General features: G+C 50.3%; 1 protein-coding gene across 2 annotated transcripts; it reads left to right on the top strand.

Moving 5' to 3' along the window:
- The first annotated feature begins 1,227 nt into the window (after positions 1-1,227).
- On the top strand, positions 1,228-14,771 carry LOC543145 (expansin-B6). 2 transcript variants are annotated; one of them, XM_044593929.1, is made up of 5 exons: positions 1,228-1,468; positions 12,201-12,340; positions 13,391-13,583; positions 13,681-13,790; positions 13,910-14,771. In XM_044593929.1, exons 1-5 carry the CDS (start codon positions 1,228-1,230, stop codon positions 14,417-14,419), a joined length of 1,194 nt encoding a protein of 397 aa, XP_044449864.1. In that variant the 3' UTR covers positions 14,420-14,771. The 2 variants fall into 2 exon arrangements, with proteins under 2 accessions (XP_044449864.1, XP_044449865.1); XM_044593930.1 differs by lacking the exons at positions 1,228-1,468; positions 12,201-12,340 and having other exon boundaries at positions 13,290-13,583.
- Positions 14,772-21,287: the final 6,516 nt, after the last annotated feature.

The raw sequence follows: 21,287 nt of genomic DNA, 5'->3' as shown, positions 1-21,287 counted from the left end.
AAATACATGAAAGTAAAAGATATCGAAATCGGGGCTCCGCGGACCCAAACAAGGTTCGAACTCTGGGGCATGTGCGAAGACCTTGCCTAGCTACAGCCTCAAGATCATCGCCTCATGGTTTGGCCTCGTCGAGTTCGTGCGAGCGGGGAAAAGAGTGGGCACATCAGTTTACCCAGGTTCGGGCCACCTTGCAATGTAAAACCCTACTCCTGCTTTGTGGTGTATTGGCCTCACGAGGAGGTTGAGGATGAAATAGTACTGTGGATGAGTTGCCTCGCGAGAGCTCATAGGATAAGAATGGATCCGTCCCCTCTCTACGGTGGAGACTAGCCTATATTTATAGTGGCCTTGGTCCTCTTTCCTCATAGCTTAGGCGGGAAGGGATACCACAGTGGCCAATTTTGAAAGGGGACAAGAGGTACATCTTATCCTGACAAAAGGTGGTCTTAGCCTGCAAAGCTTCTGGCCATGACGCAGTGGCGGGCTCGGCGATGACATCCGTCCTGCCGAGCTCGTGGTCTTGGTCTCTTTGCACCAGAATGGAAACCTTTGGGGATCCCTCGGGAACCCGCGCTTGTCCTTGCCTCCTTAGCACCAAAGAGGAAACTATCCTCCTCTGCACCCACCTGGCCTTGGTCGTCATGGCTCACGTCATCGTGAGCCTCGTGAGGCGTGGTACCTGCATAGAGATCTCCGATCCTTGGGAGGCAGGCTCGGGAAGCCGCCCCTCGGGAGGTCTTGGTGTCACTTGCCTCGCGAGGCTGGGGGGCTCGCGAGGGTCTTGCTCGCAGAGTCTTACAGCCGGGCCGTATCGGGCCATTGACGGGGCCACGCGCTGGGCCGTAGGTAGGCAAGTCTGGGTACCCCCGATCCCAGAATGCTGACAGTAACCCCCGGGCCCAAGGCACGCTCGGCTAGCTTCAAAGCAAAGGCAAGAAATGAAGGGCGAAGCGACACGGGCCCCAATCGCCTGCGGGCTAGGCTTGACGTGTGGCGCACGACGGGACGCGGACGCCTCCACTTGCCCACGTCACCTCGGCAACCGCCCAGACTGAAAATTCTGGACGTGCATGTTGCGAGGCCATCATTGCACGAACATGGAGGGGCGCCGGTTGGCCTCCTCCAACTGCCTATAAGAAGGCGAGGGGACAGAGCCCCATCCCATCTCTGTCTTCTCGCCTATTCTCCTCCAATCCTCGCCGCAGTAAACATCTTGCCGAAGCAACCATGGCACCAGTGAGGAGGTTCACCACCGAGGAAAAAGGCAAAGCCCCCAGGGAGGAGCCAGAGGTGCCTCCGCCGAAGAGGTGGGGCGGCCGCCCTCGCAAGTCCACCACAACGTCCACGGCGGTTTCCCAGGGGCGCGAATGCGCCCCGCTGGGGGTCCACATCGGCTCCGGCAGCCGCGGGAGGAATCCTTCCCGTGAAAGAGGCCGCGGGAGCCGCAGAGCCGAGGCCGAGGGGAAATGCACGTGGTGGCCGCCCGACCACTTCGCCTGTGGGCCCACTCGAATGACACGGCCCGCGAGTTCATGGTGTGGATGGAGAGGCCGCCGGGCACCTAGATCCGGTTCCCGCGCTCCTTCGCAGAGGAGCTGCCGGTGGGAGGACCCGTCGGGCTGTGGCTGCAGTCAGATGGCTGCTGCAACCGGTCTTCATGGGCGGAGGTTGAGGCCACCCCCTCAGGCTACGTCTATCTGACTCGCGGGTGGCAGAAGCTCACCCACGTTGGCGGCCTGAAGGGGAGGCACACCCTCCACTTCAAGTATGACGGGGCGACGACGCTCTTCGTCAGGATCTTCGGGGAAGACGACAGATGCCTAGAATGCTGCCCAGAGAGCGACAACAGCAGCGGCGACCATCCCTCTTCCGACAACGACACCCTCGGCGGCAAACTTGCCCTTGGCGACAGCCGCGATGCCTCCAGTGGTGATGACGCTTCCTTCGGGGAAGGCTCGAGTGACGGCGACCACGGCGAGCTGCCCCGTCGCTGCGCCACGATCAAGGAGGAGGAGGACTCTGACTAGGCGATGCGGCGTCGGAGCCGGCGCCTCAGGAGCTGCGGCCTTCGGGAGGCCGTTTCTTTCGTTTTTATGTACTACACCAGAAGTCATGAAGGGCCCCGCGGGGCATGTAAGAAACTGTGGCGCTCGCGCCTTTTGTCTTAAGGTTTTATAGCATTTCCGAGTCATGTTGGCGTCTCTCGTTTAAGATCGAGCCCTTTCCTCCTCGCGATAGCTTAGCCCCATGCGTCACCGGGACACAGTCCCCAGGTAAGCTTCCGGCGTCGCTGGTATGCCAGGCCGCGATGCCGTGTGCAAGGCCAGGAGGTGAGGGACCCGAGGTCCGCTAAGAGCTCATGAGGCGCGATGCTCGGGGGGTCGCCCTTGACGCGCAGGCAGCTTTCAGACGGGAAAGGATTTTCGCCTAAACGAGATCGCGGAAACAAAGGTGTGGTGTCAATAGTAAGGCTCGCGCCTAGCGCAGGGAAGGTGACTTAGCTATGGGTGCTCATGATTCCCGAGGTGTTCCTGCATCGTGAGGGTGCGCTTTCCTGGAGCCTGGTCCTCCGCTTTTGTCCTGAAATGCATCAAGACAAGCCCTGATAGGGGTGCGTGAGAGGACTGGCGTACTTTACCGTTTCGAGTGGCGCCTGTGCGGCCGGGCCGCGGCCGACTTCCTGTGCCCTCACGCATGGTTTGCCCGTCCTTTTCTTTCTCACCAAGGCGCTCTACGTCCTCGGGACCCGGCTCTCAGACGAGCTCACCCATCGCTGGTATGTCAGGTCGCGATGCCTGGAACAAGGCTACGGGTGAGGGCCTGAGAGCCAGTAGGAGCTCCTGAGGCGCGATGCTCAAGAGCCCACTTTAACGTGCAAGTGGTTTGCACGAAAAAGGAGCGGCTCGCCTTGCGGATGTGCCCGGGAAAGGGCTTTAACCAGCAACACACGGTATACGAAGCAATTTTACTTAGCCTTTTGCGGACAAAACTGTTGCCTGATTGATGTCTACTACGCAACCTTCTCCTTGTAGATGTTGTTGGGCCTCCAAGTGCAAAGGTTTGTAGGACAGTAGCAAATTTCCCTCAAGTGGATGACCTAAGGTTTATCAATCCATGGGAGGTGTAGGATGAAGATGGTCTCTCTCAAACAACCCTGCAACCAAATAACAAAGAGTCTCTTGTGTCCCCAACACACCCAATACAATGGTAAATTGTATAGGTGCACTAATTCAGCGAAGAGATGGTGATACAAGTGCAATATGGATGGTAGATATGAGTATTTGTAATCTGAAAATATAAAACAGCAAGGTAGCAAGTGATAAAAGTGAGCGTAAACGGTATTGCAATGCTAGGAGACAAGGCCTAGGGTTCATGCTTCCACTAGTGCAAGTTCTCTCAACAATAATAACATAATTGGATCATATAACTATCCCTCAACATGCAACAAAGAGTCACTCCAAAGTCACTAATAGCAGAGAACAAACGAAGAGATTATGGTAGGGTACGAAACCACCTCAAAGTTATTCTTTCTGATCGATCTATTCAAGAGTCCGTAGTAAAATAACACGAAGCTATTCTTTCCGTTCGATCTATCATAGAGTTCGTACTAGAATAACACCTTAAGACACAAATCAACCAAAACCCTAATGTCACCTAGATACTCCAATGTCACCTCAAGTATCCATGGGTATGATTATACGATATGCATCACACAATCTCAGATTCATCTATTCAACCAACACAAAGAACTTCAAAGAGTGCCCCAAAGTTTCTACCGGAGAGTCAAGACGAGAACGTGTGCCAACCCCTATGCGTAAGTTCACAAGGTCACTGAACCCGCAAGTTGATCACCAAAACATACATCAAGTAGATCACGTGAATATCCCATTGTCACCATAGATAAGCACATGCAAGACATACATCAAGTGTTCTCAAATCCTTAAAGACTCAATCCGATAAGATAACTTCAAAGGGAAAACTCAATCCATTACAAGAGAATAGAGGGGGAGAAACATCATAAGATCCAACTATAATAGCAAAGCTCGCGATACATCAAGATCGTGCCATATCAAGAACACGAGAGAGAGAGAGAGAGAGAGAGAGAGATCAAGCACATAGCTACTGGTACATACCCTCAGCCTCGAGGGTGAACTACTCCCTCCTCGTCATGGAGAGCGCCGGGATGATGAAGATGGCCACCGGTGAGGGATCCCCCCTCCGGCAGAGTGCCGGAACAGGGTCCCGATTGGTTTTTGGTGGCTACAGAGGCTTGCGGCAGCGGAACTCCCGATCTAGGTTATTTGCTGGAGGTTTGGGTATTTATAGGAATTTTTGGCATAGGTCTCGCGTCAGGGGGGTCTCCGAGCCGTCCACGAGATAGGGGGCGCGCCCAGGGGGGTAGAGCGCGCCCCCCACCCTCGTGGGTAGCCCGGGACTCTTCTGGCCCAACTCTTTTACTCCGGGGGCTTCTTTTGGTCCATAAAAAATTATCAAAAATTGGCACGTCAATTGGACTCCGTTTGGTATTCCTTTTCTATAAAACTCAAAAACAAGGAAAAAACAGAAACTGGCACTAGGCTCTAGGTTAATAGGTTAGTCCCAAAAATCATATAAAATAGCATATAAATGCATATAAAACATCCAAGATTGATAATATAATAGCATGGAACAATCAAAAATTATAGATACATTGGAGACGTATCAAGCATCCCCAAGCTTAATTCCTGCTCGTCCTCGAGTAGGTAAATGATAAAAACAGAATTTTTGATGTGGAATGCTACCTAACATATTTATCAATGTAATCTTCTTTATTGTGGCAAGAATATTCAGATCCATTAGATTCAAAACAAAAGTTTAATATTGACATGAAAACAATAATACTTCAAGCATACTAACAAAGCAATCATGTCTTCTCAGAATAACATGGCCAAAGCAAGCTATCCCTACAAAATCATATAGTCTGGCTATGCTCTATCTTCATCACACAAAATATTGAAATCATGCACAACCCCGATGACAAGCCAAGCAATTGCTTCATACTTTTGATGTTCTCAAACTTTTTCAATCTTCACGCAATACATGAGCGTGAGCCATGGACATAGCACTATAGGTGGAATAGAATGGTGGTTGTGGAGAAGACAAAAAGGAGAAGATAGTCTCACATCAACTAGGCGTATCAACGGGCTATGGAGATGCCCATCAATAGATATCAATGTGAGTGAGTAGGGATTGCCATGCAACGAATGCACTAGAACTATAAGTGTATGAAAGTTCAACAAAAGAAAATAAGTGGGTGTGCATCCAACTTGCTTGCTCACGAACACCTAGGGCAATTTGAGGAAGCCCATCATTGGAATATGCAAGCCAAGTTCTATAATGAAAGATTCCCGCTAGTATATGAAAGTGACAACATAGGAGACTCTCTATCATGAAGATCATGGTGCTACTTTGAAGCACAAGTGTGGTAAAAGGATAGTAGCATTGCCCCTTCTCTCTTTTTCTCTCATTTTTTGTTTTTTTTGTTTTTTTGGGCCTTCTCTTTTTTTCTTTTTTTGGCCTCTTTTTTTATAATTTTTTATATTTTTCGTCCAAAGTCTCATCACGACTTGTGAGGGAATCATAGTCTCCATCATCCTTTCCTCACTAGGACAATGCTCTAATGATGATGATCATCACACTTTTATTTACTTACAACTCGATACTTAGAACAAAATATGACTCTATATGAATGCCTCCGACGGTGTACCGGGATGTGCAATAAATCAAGAGTGACATGTATGGAAGAATTATGAAGGTGGCTTTGCCACAAATACGATGTCAACTACATGATCATGCAAAGCAATATGACAATGATGGAGTCTGTCATAATAAACGAAACGGTGGAAAGTTGCATGGCAATATATCTCGGAATGGCTATGGAAATGCCATAATAGGTAGGTATGGTGGCTGTTTTGAGGAAGGTAATGGTGGGTGTATGGTACCGGCGAAAGTTGTGCGATACTAGAGAGGCTAGCAATGGTGGAAGGGTGAGAGTGCGTATAATCCATGGACTCAACATTAGTCATAAAGAACTCACTTATTGAAAAAATCTATTAGTTATCGAAACGAAGTACTACGCGCATGCTCCTAGGGGGATAGATTGGTAGGAAAAGACCATCGCTCGTCCCCGACCGCCACTCATAAGGAAGACAATCAAAAAATAAATCATGCTCCGACTTCATCACATAACGGTTCACCATACGTGCATGCTACGGGAATCACAAACTTTAACACAAGTATCTCTCAAATTCACAACTACTCCACTAGCATGACTCTAATATCACCATCTTCATATCTCAAAACAATCATAAGGAATCAAACTTCTCATAGTATTCAATGCACTTTATATGAAAGTTTTTATTATATCCCTCTTGGATGCCCATCGTATTAGGACTAAATTCATAACCAAAGCAATTACCATGCTGTTCTAAAGACTCTCAAAATAATATAAGTGAAGCATGAGAGTTCATCTATTTCTTCAAAATAAAACCACCATCGTTCTCTAAAAGGATATAAGTGAAGCACTAGAGCAAATGACAAACTACTCCGAAAGATATAAGTGAAGATCAATGAGTAGTCGAATAATTATGCAACTATGTGAAGACTCTCTAACATTTAAAAATTTCAGATCTTGGGATATTATTCAAACAGCAAGCAAAACAAAATAAAATAAAATGATGCTGCAAGCAAAACACATATCATGTGGTGAATAAAAATATAGCTCCAAGTTACCGATGAACGAAGAAGAAAGAGGGGATGCCATCCAGGGCATCCCCAAGCTTAGACTCTTGGTTGTCCTTGAATATTACCTTGGGGTGCCTTGGGCATCCACAATCTTAGTCTCTTGCCACTCCTTATTCCATAGTCCATCGATTCTTTACCCAAAACTTGAAAACTTCACAACACAAAACTTAACAGAAAACTCGTAAGCTCTGTTAGTATAAGAAAATAAATCACCACTTAGGTACTGTTGTGAACTCATTCTAAATTCATATTGGTGTAATATCTACTGTATTCCAACTTATCTATGGTTCATACCCTCCGTTACTACTCATAGATTCATCAAAATAAGCAAACAACACATAGAAAACAGAATCTGTCAAAAACAGAACAGTCTGTAGTAAATAATCTGTATCATTCGAATACTTCTGTAACTCCAAAAATTCTGAAATAAATTGGTGGACGTGAGGAACTTGTCTATTAATCTTCTACAAAAAGAATCAACTTAAAATCACTCTTTTGTAAACAATGACAGCTTATCTCGTGAGCGCAAAGTTTCTGTTTTTTACAGCAAGATCGCAAAGACTTCACCCATGTCTTCCCAAAGGTTCTACTTGGCACAAAAACTAATTAAAACATAAAACCATATCTAACCAGAGGCTATATAGATTATTTATTACTAAGCAGGAGCAAAAGGCAAAGAACAAAAATAAAATTGGGTTGCCCCCCAACAAGCGCTATCGTTTAACGCCCCTAGCTAGGCATGATGATTTCAATGACGCTCACGTAAAAGATAAGAATTGAAACATAAAGAGAGCATCATGAAGAATATGACTAGCACATTTAAGTCTAACCCACTTCCTATGCATAGGGATTTTGTGAGCAAACAACTTATGGGAACAATAATCAACTAGCATAGGAAGGCAAAACAAGCATAACTTCAAAACTTTAAGCACATAGAGAGGAAACTTGATATTATTGCAATTCCTACAAGCATATGTTCCTCCCTCATAATAATTTTCAGTAGCATAATGAATGAATTCAACAATATAACCATCACATAAAGCATTCTTTTCATGATCTACAAGCATAGATATTTTATTACTCTCCACATAAGCAAAAAAATTCTCATTCGGAATAGTGGGAGTATCATAAGAGACTCGAATACTATAAATTGTTTCCACATTAAAAGAGTAATGTTCAGAAAAAGGGTAATCATAATCATGACAAGTTTTATAAATATAATCATCACTACTTTTTATAGCATAAGTGTCATCACAATAATCATCATAAATAGGAGGCATGCTATCATCATAATAAATTTGCTCACCAAAACTTGAGAGGCTAAAAATATCATCTTCATTAAACATAGCATCCCCAAGCTTGGGACAAACATTAATTGTAGCAAATATATTCTCAAACATGTCATTCTCATCAAACATAGCATCCCCAAGCTTGGGCCTTTTCATATCATAAGAATAATCACTCTCATCATTAATAGTATAGCATTTATCATCATCACAATGAGTAATAGGAGCAACATCATTTGGGAGGGATACCTTTCTACCTTTGCTTCTCCGTCTTTTCCTTTTCTTCTTCACATCATGTGTGGGTTTAACCCTCTTTTTTGAGCTCCTTATTAATGAGATTGGTTGAATAGAAAGCTCCTCCTCGTTACCTGATTCATCATAAGAAATAATAGGAGGATATTGGGAAGTATCTTCCCTTTCATTAGTATTCTCTTCATCTTCTATTTGTTTTCTTTCCTTTATGTAGTTGGCAATATAAGGATTTTCAATGCAATTCACCGCACAGTACATAAAAATTTCTTCTAGATCAAAATCAAGAACTTTATCAAGGACAAATTCTGGCATATCCTTAGTTATAGGTTTCATTTCTTAATAACCCAAAAGCAAACTAAGTTCATTATGATGTGCAAGAGAAATCAAGTCATCACAATTTTTGGACACGATACGATCATGAAACAATTTGCATTGGATATTTAAATGACCACGTTCATTGCAAAGTTCACAAGGATGATTAAGAAAATTTAAATTTTCAGAACAAACATCTAGCCTTTCTTGCAACCATTTGGTTTCTAAATACTTATGCCTCTTGCAAAATATATCTTCCCTATTTGGTGTGTACTTGCAAACTCTATGCACTCCACAAAAATTGACGTGCTTATAAGAGACATTTTCATCATGACTAGTGCAATCATCATTAGTACTATGGATATTCAAAGAGTTCGTACTCACAACATTGCAATCATGCTCATCATTCAAAGATTTAGTGCGAAACATTTTAATGCATTCTTCTTCTAACATTTTGGCACAATTATCAGAATCCTTATTTTCATGAAAGATATTAAAAAGATGAAGCATATGAGGCACCCTTAATTCCTTTTTTTTGTAGTTTTCTTTTATAGACTAAACTAGTGATAAAACAAGAAACAAAAAGATTTGATTGCAAGATCTAAATATATACCTTCAAGCACTCACCTCCCCGGCAACAGCGCCAGAAAAGAGCTTGATGTCTACTACGCAACCTTCTCCATGTAGACGTTGTTGGGCCTCCAAGTGCAAAGGTTTGTAGGACAGTAGCAAATTTCCCTCAAGACGATGACCTAAGGTTTATCAATCCGTGGGAGATGTAGCATGAAGATGGTCTCTCTCAAACAACCCTGCAACCAAATAACAAAGAGCCTCTTGTGCCCCCAACACACCCAATACAATGGTAAATTGTATAGGTGCACTAGTTCGGCGAAGAGATGGTGATACAAGTGCAATATGGATGGTAGATATGAGTATTTGTAATCTGAAAATATAAAAACAGCAAGGTAGCAAGCGATAAAAGTGAGCGTAAACAGTATTGCAATGCTAGGAAACAAGGCCTAGGGTTCATACTTTTAGTAGTGCAAGTTCTCTCAACAATAATAACATAATTGGATCATATAACTATCCCTCAACATGCAACAAAGAGTCACTCCAAAGTCACTAATAGCGGAGAACAAACGAAGAGATTATGGTAGGGTACGAAACCACCTCAAAGTTATTCTTTCTGATCAATCTATTCAAGAGTCCGTAGTAAAATAACACGAAGCTATTCTTTCCGTTCGATCTATCATAGAGTTCGTACTAGAATAACACCTTAAGACACAAATCAACCAAAACCCTAATGTCACCTAGATACTCCAATGTCACCTCACGTATCTGTGGGTATGATTATACGATATGCATCACACAATCTCAGATTCATCTATTCAACCAACACAAAGAACTTCAAAGAGTGCCCCAAAGTTTCTACCGGAGAGTCAAGACGAAAACGTTTGCCAACCCCTATGCTTAAGTTCACAAGGTCACTGAACCCGCAAGTTGATCACCAAAACATACATCAAGTAGATCACGTGAATATCCCATTGTCACCACAGATAAGCACATGCAAGACATACATCAAGTGTTCTCAAATCCTTAAAGACTCAATCCGATAAGATAACTTCAAAGGGAAAACTCAATCCATTACAAGAGAGTAGAGGGGGAGAAACATCATAAGATCCAACCATAATAGCAAAGCTCACGATACATCAAGATCGTGCCATATCAAGAACACGAGAGAGAGAGAGAGAGAGAGAGAGAGAGAGATCAAGCACATAGCTACTGGTACATACCGTCAGCCCCGAGGGTGAACTACTCCCTCCTCGTCATGGAGAGCGTTGGCATGATGAAGATGGCCACCGGTGAGGGATCCCCCCTCCGGCAGGGTGCCGGAACAGGTCCCGATTGGTTTTTGGTGGCTACAGAGGCTTGCGGTGGCGGAACTCCCGATCTAGGTTATTTTCTGGAGGTTTGGGTATTTATAGGAATTTTTGGCGTAGGTATCACGTCAGGGGGGTCTCTGAGCCGTCCACGAGATAGGGGGGCGCGCCCAGGGGGCTAGGGCGCGCCCCCCACCCTCGTGGGCAGCCCGGGACTCTTCTGGCCCAACTCTTTTACTCCGGGGGCTTCTTTTGGTCCATAAAAAATCATCAAAAATTGGCACGTCAATTGGACTCCATTTGGTATTCCTTTTCTGTAAAACTCAAAAACAAGGAAAAAATAGAAACTGGCACTGGGCTCTAGGTTAATAGGTTAGTTCCAAAAATCATATAAAATAGCATATAAATGCATATAAAACATCCAAGATTGATAATATAATAGCATGGAACAATCAAAAATTATAGATACGTTGGAGACGTATCACTGATCAAGGTGGGTATTCCTGAGGCGGCAAGGTTCGTTAAGGCCGCACAAGCGCCTATCTCCTGAGTTTCCTGCGTGTTAGCCAATTACGAAGTACGAGAGGCGATGCACGCTTGCTGATTTGCTCATGATAGTTCCGTGAGAAAGACGAAGGCACTAAGGGCTTGGTGAGGTGACGTGCACGGGGCCGGCCTGCGAGCCAGAGCTCAGTCTCTTAGGTTTTTCAGCGCTGCAGGGACGGGCCCGAGCACAGGCGCCATGCCGGTAGCCCCCTCTCATGGGACGTTCAAGGGGAGAGTTGGCAACGCGCTAAGCCGGCAGAGGCGACTCCAGAAGTGACATACATCAGCCACAGGGTTAACAGCCACCGAAGCTTATGAAACCGTAACTGGTTCAAGGTACATGAACGAAATGACATGACTGTAGGGGCGTACCCTCGCAGTCTAAGGATAATGCAGCCCGAGGGGCGCCCTCAACTGAACAAACCAAAAAGTCACCCGACACCGGTGTTGTAGAAGCGTTGAGGTAGCTGAAGAGGCGTGCCATGGAGATTGCTCCTCATGAGCCGGGCGGCTCCGGAGGCCTGGGGGGCTCACGAGGTTCCGGGACCTCCTAAGACGCGGCCGCCGAGCGCCTGGCCTCGTGAGACGCCATGGTACGCTGCGCCAGGCGCTGGTACAAGGCACCCATGTTCAGCAGGCCAAACGGCATGCTAACGTAGTTGAAGGGGTAGCCCCCACTCCGGCCAACGTGCGACGGCCAGAAGAGGTCCTGCGAAGCGGCCCCGTTGAGGCACGGGATGTTGATGCAGACGCGCAGCTCGCCACCCACGTCGGGGGCAGCAACTGCATTGGCGGGCCGTACGGGGGGACGCTCGCCGTGCATGGCTTGCGCCTCCTGAAGCTCCTCGCTCGCCTTGGTGATGAATTCTCGTGCCCCTGGCGCCTCGCGCCGTGCTCCTTGCTCACGGGGGCGCGTACCGAAGCACGCCTCCAAGTGGTGCCCGAACACCTCCTCATCGCGCTGGTCGGGTCAGAGGCTCTCCAGACGAAAGCCCTCGAGCCCATCCTGAAGGAGGTGCCAGGCGCGCTTTCCTATGCGGGAGGGAGAGGCGCCCCGGCAGCGGGCGCGGAGAGGCGATGCCAGCGGGCTTATTGGTCTCCGGACGATTCTCGGGGAGAAGCTGCTTCTTCTTCGCGGGAGTGGCTTCGGGAGGCAAGACGCCACCTTCGTCATCAGAGTTCTCGGCTGCCGCAGGCGACCATGATGACGCCGCTGCACCCTGGCATCTTGAGGACGTCGTAGCCATGGTGGGTTGCCGCCATGAACTTGGCGAGGGCACGGTACCTGACAATGGCGTTGTACGAGAGGCTGATGTGGGCGACGTCGAAGTCGATGAGCTCAGTGTGGTAGTTGTTCCGCTTGTTGAAGGTGACAGGGAGGCGCACCGCTAACACTACGGTTTCATTTTTTTTTCCAGACGGATCGATTGCTTGGCTGATTGGCTAAGGTGAGACGGGATGAAGATGATACGAAAAGAATGAGGGGTTTGTTTGCAAATGTGAAGTGGGGTTGCCTCCTATCCGTAGGATCCAGATTAGACGGTCAAAAACGACATATGACAGGTACATCATCATCACCAACTGTGATTTTTATAGGACTAGAGAAGAGAAAATGATTTCGAGACGGCGGTAACTGTATCGTTGCGTGCCCATGTATTTTGTTGTTGCAGTTGCAGACTTGCAGCCACCCAGAGGATCAATCGATGCGACGATGAATTATCACTCTAGAAATGCCGGATACGATGATTGCCTCCATAGTTTCATTGATTCCGAGACTAGCTAGTTTCCGTGTAGTATTGTGATCGACCTGGCGCTGGCGGGGGCGATGGTGGGTCGTTCCCGTGGTTTCCCACCGCATGTGCTGGGATCAACAACCGCGTTCTCAGCTAATCCACATCGAGTTGCCCATCTCAATCGAAATCATCAACACCCCCAAGAGATTATTTTTGGGTAAATCATTGGCCGGTACGCACCTGTCCATACCAACGTAACATGGCATAGCGGCCGAGATGCGATTTTATAATAGCGATGCTCGTGAACCGAAGCCTCCAATCCCCCATGATTTCCTCCCAACCCCATGTGAGCATACGACCGGTGAGCCACAGCTCCTTCGGTGCAGTGCAACGGCCGTTGCCGATGGATGGTGGGTGAGGGTGACGACGCCGGTCCAATCGCCCGCCCGCCCCGCGGCCGTTTTGCCTGCCTATAAATAGTCCGGCAAAGGTCCTCCCCTTGGACCATCAAGACACAGACCAGAGTCCACAGCAGAGCACCACTACTACTACCACCACCAGTGGCAACCCTGACAAGGCTCTAGCAGCTTAGCTAAAGATGGCTGGGCTACTCTCTGTCAAGGCCTTCGCGCTCGCCGCCGTGCTTGCTGCCGCGTATGTCTCTTGCGCCGCCGCTGAGCAGCCGGGGGCGGCGGACCTCAACGCCTCCGCCGTTTCTTACAGCTCCGCGTGGCTTCCGGCCAGAGCGACCTGGTACGGAGCGCCCAACGGCGCCGGGCCCGACGACAACGGTACGTGCCTGCCCGTGTGGATGCATGCTTGATGCAGCGATGCTCTCTGTTCTAATGTCGTTGCTCAATTTGGTTCATCCGTGTGGTGTACATGCAGGCGGCGCGTGCGGCTTCAAGCACGTGAACCAGTACCCCTTCTCCTCCATGACCTCCTGCGGCAACCAGCCCCTGTTCAAGGACGGCAAGGGCTGCGGCTCCTGCTACCAGGTACGTCTATAGAAGATGAGATTACATCTTTTTCCTGGACCTTGGTGAAAAATTGAACATAGTACACTGCACTACACACAGTTATCAGCTTGGTTGACCACCTTGCTTTGTGCTTTCAGATACGGTGCAGCGGCGACAAATCCTGCTCCGGCAAAATCGAGACGGTGATGATCACGGACATGAACTACTACCCGGTGGCGCAGTACCACTTCGACCTGAGCGGCACGGCCTTCGGCGCGCTGGCCAAGTCGGGGCTCAACGAGAAGCTCCGCCACTCGGGCATCATCGACATCCAGTTCCGGAGGGTGCCCTGCAACTTCCCGGGCCTCAAGATCAACTTCCACGTGGTGGACGGCTCCAACGCGGTGTACCTGGCGGTGCTGATCGAGTACGAGGACATGGACGGCGACGTGATCCAGGTGGACATGAAGGAGGCCAACTCCGGGTCGTGGACGCCGATGCGCGAGTCCTGGGGCTCCATCTGGCGGATGGACTCCAACCACCGCCTCCAGGGGCCCTTCTCCATGCGCATCACCAGCGACTCCGGCAAGAAGCTGGTGGCCAACAATGTCATCCCGGCCAACTGGAGGCCCAACACCGACTACCGCTCCTTCGTCCAGTTCAGCTGATCGGCGACGCCCCGACCGGCCCATGGGCGGCCACGTGCGCCTGCATCATGCATGCATGCGCTCTGGCCCCTCTGCTGGCTACGATTAATTGCTCGGCCGATCGAAATCATTTGCCTTATTTTATCTTTTGTATTTTGCGTGGGATCAAGGAGCTCGAGATGCCGTCTGTCTGGTGTCATATGTGGGGTCGTCGTCGTCTAGCGTCTTGAGCATGTGTGGGAAATGCTGGAGGCATAGTTTGCATGTGCTCTCCCGCCCACTGACTCTGTGTAGAGCACCATACATGAGATGACACTACCGGTGTGTAACCAAATCCAAGTTATAAATTATATACGTACAGTTTTTTCTACTACTTATTTTTCTAAGTCTCTTCTTATCAGCTCCCGCTTTTTTTGTTTTGAAACAAAGCAAAAGCTTTGCCATTTCATTAAGTAGAAGAAAGAGTGTGTGTATATAAAGAGCCCGCCCGTAGCCCAAACGAATGAGTTACTCTCCTAGAATTACAATTCTAACGCGATTTGCTAAGGCTTTGACCTAAAGGGCTGCTTTTTTCTTGATGTTGGGAGAAGATAATTGTAGGCATTTGTTGATATATGCCGAAAGACCCTAACATTGCGCTCGTTTCAAAATTGCAAGAGGTGAGCACCAGAATGGACGCGGTAGATTTAGACACTCTACCATTGCGGTGAGAGACCGCCTCCCACCATTAAAGAATGGAGTTATGGTTGCGCCAAGAAAGGGGGTCGACATTATGCCATCCAACACAATCATTCACCATATTCCAAATCCGCACCGAGCATCGACATTGAAGAGCGAGTGAGCCGTTGTCTCCAGCTCTCGTGCTTGCATTTTTACAATGACACATCCAAGTTATACTACTCTCTCCATTGCTTGCAAAAAAACGTCTTATACTATGGAACGGAGGGAGTACGTTCTATCAAATCCGCGTATAACGGATGAGCCGGCTCCAAGATTGAGGTTTTGCCTCCATGGCTCCATTCATGGACTCCAAGCGATGCACTCATGTAGGGGTCAGGCGGCTCGGAGTTGTTTGCTACTTTTGTACTCCTACAGTACAAGCGGATATTCAGCTGATATTGTGATAAACGGTACGATAGCTTTTCAGAACAGTGCCAGCCATCAGTCGGAGCAAAGGGTGCGCAAAAGGCTCAATTAGTTTTCATTCTCTGATCTGCCCATCCAGAAAAAGTATCAGCATAATCATCACGGGCACCAAAGCGAGCTTACTTAATTATTTTTGAGTCAGTGATTAGTGCAGCCAACAAACGTTTAAAGCTTATCAGTATAACCGTCAGTCTTAGCTGTGTAGGAGTGCTCTTTTTGCGACATGGAGTAGAGTATGCTGCAGATGTTCAACGGTGATTTCTCCCTTTTATGAGAAAGTTGGCAACATGGCCGCTCAAGGCACAAACCTCTCGCATGCAAGCGGACCGCGTTGTCCGGACCGCGGAAACCATCCAACATGGCTTTATATCTGTGCGCGGCACGGTCCGGAGGTGTTTTCTCCCGTAAACCGAAGACAAATGTGGAGGGCTTTACAGGAGTCCGGACCACTCCCACGCCCGCTTCTGACCGTTCTGCCCCACCAAAACTTCCCACCGCCCCTCCAACGCTTTTCTTCTGATGCACGCGCCGTTTACCGCGCTACATTCATGCCAGTCCAGAGCACGCAACGGCCGGCATTGATGCCGCGATGTGAACGGAGGGAGGGAGGGTGACGCTGACTGACGCGACCTCTCGGGAGCCGTCGCTTCAATGCGAACGCAGCTTTCGGAGGAACCAACTCCGGCGGCGGTGGGCCAGGTGTACGCCACCACCGACGCGGAGTACAAGGAGCGGATGGAGCTGATGCTCCATCGCTCCGTGCTCCACCTCAACGGCCTAGCTCCGCCACCGAGGACGCTCCTCCTCGTGAAGCCGGAGTCACCATCCCCTCTGCACACTCCGTCGCGTGTAGGAAGAGCGCATCTCGCCGCCGCTAATGCGCGTGAAGGAGGAGCGGCTCCCTTCGCCGCCCCGGTGCGTGAAGGAGGAGTGGCTCTCTTCGCCGCCCCGGCGCGTCAAGGAGGACCGGCTCTCTCCGCCACCCCGACGTGTGAAGGAGGAGCGTCTCTCTCCGCCCCGGCGCGTCAAGGCGGAGCGCCGCTCGCCGCCGCGCGTGCCCAATGCGATCGCCAAAACACGCGGTCGCCTTCGGCACTATCTCAACGGTGGTGGCAGCGGCAGCTCTTCGTCGTCCTAGAGCGCCATAACAGCGCATGAGTACGACAACAGAGAGCGGCGCTGGCGAGACAGGCGCAACGCAGCACGACGGGCGGAGTACGCTGACTCCGACGTCCCGTCGCCAGCCCGCCACACATAGCGGCAGACCCGGAGCTGGCGTACGCATGGGCTCTGGACCGCTCCGTGAAGACGGCGGAGACCAGCAAACACCGTCTCCGCCGCCTCGACGGGGAGATGGCCAAGTACGATGAGGAGTGGTCTCACACCGAGATCGCCGCCGCCAATGTCGCCTCCTCCAAGGCCTGCCAGCCTCTCCCCCGCCTATATCGTTGGTGGCCGCGGCCCAAATCAGTGTTGGACTTACTGGATCCTTAGCCCTGCGCACGGCGCAGGAGAAAGCGGAGAGGATCATCCAGGAGGGTCAGGCGGCTACCGGGAAGCCCTACCACGACACTGCCACCTCTGCTGCCGAAACCCGACGACTCTGACTCCGACGACGGAGCGGGCGACGATGACGGAGGAGGAGCCGCCGGCCAGTCCGGCATGGCGTATGAAGTCATCGTGAAGTATAGGGCAGTTTAGGCTTTTAGTTTAAGGTTTTATGTACAAATTATACTATTTCTAATGAAATCCACAGTGTTTATATCAAAATTCGTCCGGCTTGCATGAATTTCATCCGGTTGATTCGACCTTTTGTCAAAATATGTATGGCCGTAGTTGGAAGGCGTACTCCCGCATCTATATTTGTGGACTAGTCTCTCTGTCCACGGATGGATGCGGGAGAAAATTTGCGGGCCGCCGTTGAAGATGTCCTAATATTCAGTCCAACACTACCTTCAGACTTTTCTAAAATAATAACACTACCTTCAGACGTACTACACCTGCTAGATTCTCGCCGTAATTACTGGCGTTTACACCCTCACTGATCTCAGGGAGTGACTGCAATTAAGGTACGTAGATTCACTGCAGGTGTGCGGCGCGCGGAACAGAGTCAAGAGACGACTGCACTAGGTGTTAATGAATGCGTGCCGTGATATATGCTGAAGAACTTGTCTTGTTTAGCTCTGTCTTGTCCTGAACTTGTCTTGTTGACGTAGCTAGGAGTAGCGTTAAGCGATGATCGAGGACGGGTCTCTGGCTCTGTGCTGAAAACGGAGGAAATTGCGATGCCTTCCTCAATTCCATGGACTCATAGACTCATATAGCTATGAAGATGGTCATACATTTGTGCTGAAAACTACCCAAGGAAGTCGTACATATCTTTTTTTTTTTGCGAGGAAGTCGTACATATCTTCTTATCTCTTTGGAGCTCAGCGTGGCCTAGTCCAAGCTCCAAGGAGAGGATACCCGATGTCTGGACATATCAGGCTGGTATACACGGACCTTGGAGGGCACATCCAACCGATATTCAGCACATAGCAGTCTGCTTGATCGGCAAAATTTCACTTTTATTTTCCGGAAGATACTGAGGCAAAAAAGGCACATGCACTGGCCTATCAGAACGCGACGCCGTCCTGGTTTATCCAAACACTTCGCCAGTGAAAGGGACAAAAGGTAACCGAGTCCGACTCATGATGGGCCGGGCGCATGTGCAGGGCGAGAAGTTGGACGCCGATGGCTGCGGCGCATGTGAGGTGCGCCCAACTTGTGCGCGGATTCTCCTCCTACTACTTTTTGTTACTGCTAGCATAACATTGTTCGGCTAGCTACTTGGCACGCGAAATGGCGCTGTTGCAGCAGATCTTCAGGACCCAGTGGCCGCGATGCCCATCTCAAAAATGAGTACCTCGTGGCGCGCACGCACCCGCTATCTGAGAGCTGACTCTCACCCATGCCCGCCCACTGGGGTGCATGTGCGCAACGCCGGCCGGGCTAACTATTGTGCACCGTCGGTGAGGAAGGCGTGGACGTGCACGCACGCTCGTTGATTCGGTGAGCCAGGATTGCGGCTCGCTCGTAGTACGTCCACTCGCAACAATTCGACTTGAATGCGTGCAGTGCAATGAAGGTGATGTTGTTTTCTTTTTCCGGACGAGCAGTTAACCTGAAGTTGAGGGTGCGGTAGTCGACGACGAGACACGGATGCGCATGTTGGCGTTGCTTATAGGCTTAAGCAAGCGAACATGCGAGTTTGCATCTGCACACAAGTTCACGTGGCATGGCATGGCCGTGTGGTCAAGGTTAATAAGTACGATCGGGGATCGTGGATTACCCCAAGGAAGGAATGGCCGTCACGTCCTTTCTCCATACAGATATCACGGGTACTGATTGTTTGTTAGAGTGCAGGAACACGATACACGCACGTCGGCCGCGAGTGTCTGTGCTTGCTCGGAGATTTCACCTCGGGGTCACAACAGTTCGCTGTTGCGGAACGGAGATGCGTATCTTCTTTGCGGGAAAAGGGAGATGCCACTTTGACCTGGGGAGCAAAGGAAAGCGACACGCACGCACTTATGTGAAGCTGTGCTTAATTTTGTGCTTTGGAAGAGATGAGAAAAGTCCAGCAAAACTCGCACTTAATCAGAGACGAAAGCGGCGACACAGCAATCAGCGAACCAGGCAACCCCCATGTGCGAGGGCTGCGGACCATGCCTGCATGCCTTTTGCTTCGTCCCGCTCCATAATCCGTTCGTTGCTACTCACTGATGCAGGCTCGGGCCAATAATGAGAGGCCCAACTCGAGACTACGATCCGTTAACTCCCAAACATCTGGGGTCAGCAGCGATGGGCGTGGTCGTGGAGCAGGAGCAAGAGCACGGGCGCGCCCGACGGGTGGGGCGTCCAATCCAGTGCAGCGGCGGGTGTCGTGGGGATAGAATGAATAGATGCACTGCTAGATACGGCCAGATTGAAGAGACAGAGACGGAGCTTGTTCCGCGGGCGAAGCCATTCGGCCAGGGACCACTAACTAACTACCGGCACGGCCGGGGGCTGCGGCAGGTGCGCGCGGTCTGCTGGCCCGGCGAGCGGCCCAACAGCGACCGGGTAACCATCGGGGGCTCTCGCTCTCGTTCCTTCTGTGGCTCGCTGTCGCCGCTCGATCGGTTCCATGTGAGCCGCGGGTGGACTGCGTGCCGCCTGGCCCGCGCCGCGCGGGCGCCTATGACGACGATGTGCCCTGCCCTGCCATGCCATGCCATGCCATGTTGCCACTGGATAAGCGCTTTGCTCAGTGCTCCGCCGTGGCTCTGTGGTTTGTAGGGGGCGGCTGGGGTATGAACGGAAGGGGCGTTTGCCATGGAAATGTCGCTGATGATTGTGTCCACGGTGGCATTCCCTCGTTAGAGCATGTACAGCCGGCGTCTCAAACCGGTTTTAAATGTTCGGACGGGCTCGTCCGGTCACTAGCCGGTCACGATTTTTCAATCTAGGCAGACGCCTCAAACGGGTCTCAAACGGCCGAACTGACTGGCACCCTCATATCCAGCCTAAATATGGAGCGGATATGGGGTGGCCCGGGCATGTCCGGTCGCGTCCACCTGACAAGCCCAGCCCACCATCGACCCCACGGCTGTCTCATAAACAACCACATCCAACTCATCGCTCTGAAACCCTAGCTCTCACACTCTCCTTCCCCGTAGATTCCAATCAAATCCGGCGCGATGTCAAGCTCCGACAGCCGCTCCGGCCGGACTATGAGCTTGCCCACCGCATCGCCTTGGAGCGGTTCAAGGTGGAGATCGGGGGCAGCTCCGGATCTGCAGCGTCGCCGCAGACGCAACTTCCCCGCCGGCGTAGTTCAGACGCCGACTATGGCCCCTCCCAGCCCGTGCGCGGTTCTGACAGGCAGCCTGCGTAATCCGCGCCTCCCCTACGTCGTCCCCTGCCCCTGTCGGCTGCTGCTCCCCCACGTGGGCAGCGGTGGGTGCTTGTGACCACCCCGCCGGCCTGGACGCGCTCGCCGAAATCAGAGGCGCGCGCCATCCGCTGCGAGCGGAAGAGGAAAGGGAGAGGAAGGAGGCGGAGCAGTCCGTGCGCCGCCGCCAGGCGGAGCCCGACGAGGACGTGCGGCTCCTCGAATGGGTCTACCGCCGGTCGCTTACAACCGCGGAGACGGACGTGCGGCGGGTCCGCTTGAAGAACGCCAAGGCGCTCCGGATTGCCATTGAGCAGTCCGAGCGCGAGGCGATGGAGGCGGCTTGGCTCGCGAAGCTCAAGCGGCAGCAGGACAGGGAGGTCCGGCTGTTGAAAGGGCTCATCATCCTCTCTGACACCTCCGACGACGACGACCACGGCTCCTCATCCGACGACTCGGATGATCCGCCACCAGCCGTCGACACCTATAGATGCGCCGGCGACCGGAAGGGCAAACGACCGGCGAGGAAGTGGTGAAGCTCCGCCATCTCCATCTTCAATTTCAATCTTTTAATAATCTAATTTAAATTTGTCCGTCGTTTATGTGAATTATGTAAACTTTGGCGATCTTTTGGACATCCGTCGGTGATCTTTTAGTGATTGGAATGTGCATTTCTATTTCTGATTCTATGTTTGTGTGATGATCTACGTTGTTTTTATCTACATTGCATGCTTTATGGATATAAGGTACCGGATATAAGATATACGGATGTGGACAACAGGATTTGAGAAGTGCCCGGTTAGTGCCCGCGAAGGCGCCCGGGTGCGT

This window comes from Triticum aestivum, chromosome 1D (genome assembly GCF_018294505.1).
Source record: "Triticum aestivum cultivar Chinese Spring chromosome 1D, IWGSC CS RefSeq v2.1, whole genome shotgun sequence".
In the NCBI taxonomy this organism is placed as follows: domain Eukaryota; kingdom Viridiplantae; phylum Streptophyta; class Magnoliopsida; order Poales; family Poaceae; genus Triticum; species Triticum aestivum.
Note: the sequence above shows the minus strand (reverse complement) of the source record. Positions and strands in the feature narration are given on the sequence as shown.

What these genes read in the sequence shown, in the direction of transcription:
- LOC543145 (XM_044593929.1), top strand. Translation starts at nt 1,228, where the DNA reads ATGGCACCAGTGAGGAGGTTCACCACCGAGGAAAAAGGCAAAGCCCCC. An exon ending in ATGAACTTGGCGAGGGCACG is followed by an intron (nt 12,341 to 13,390) that starts GTACCTGACAAT and finishes GCTTAGCTAAAG; the next exon opens with ATGGCTGGGCTACTCTCTGT. An exon ending in CGCCGGGCCCGACGACAACG is followed by an intron (nt 13,584 to 13,680) that starts GTACGTGCCTGC and finishes GTGTACATGCAG; the next exon opens with GCGGCGCGTGCGGCTTCAAG.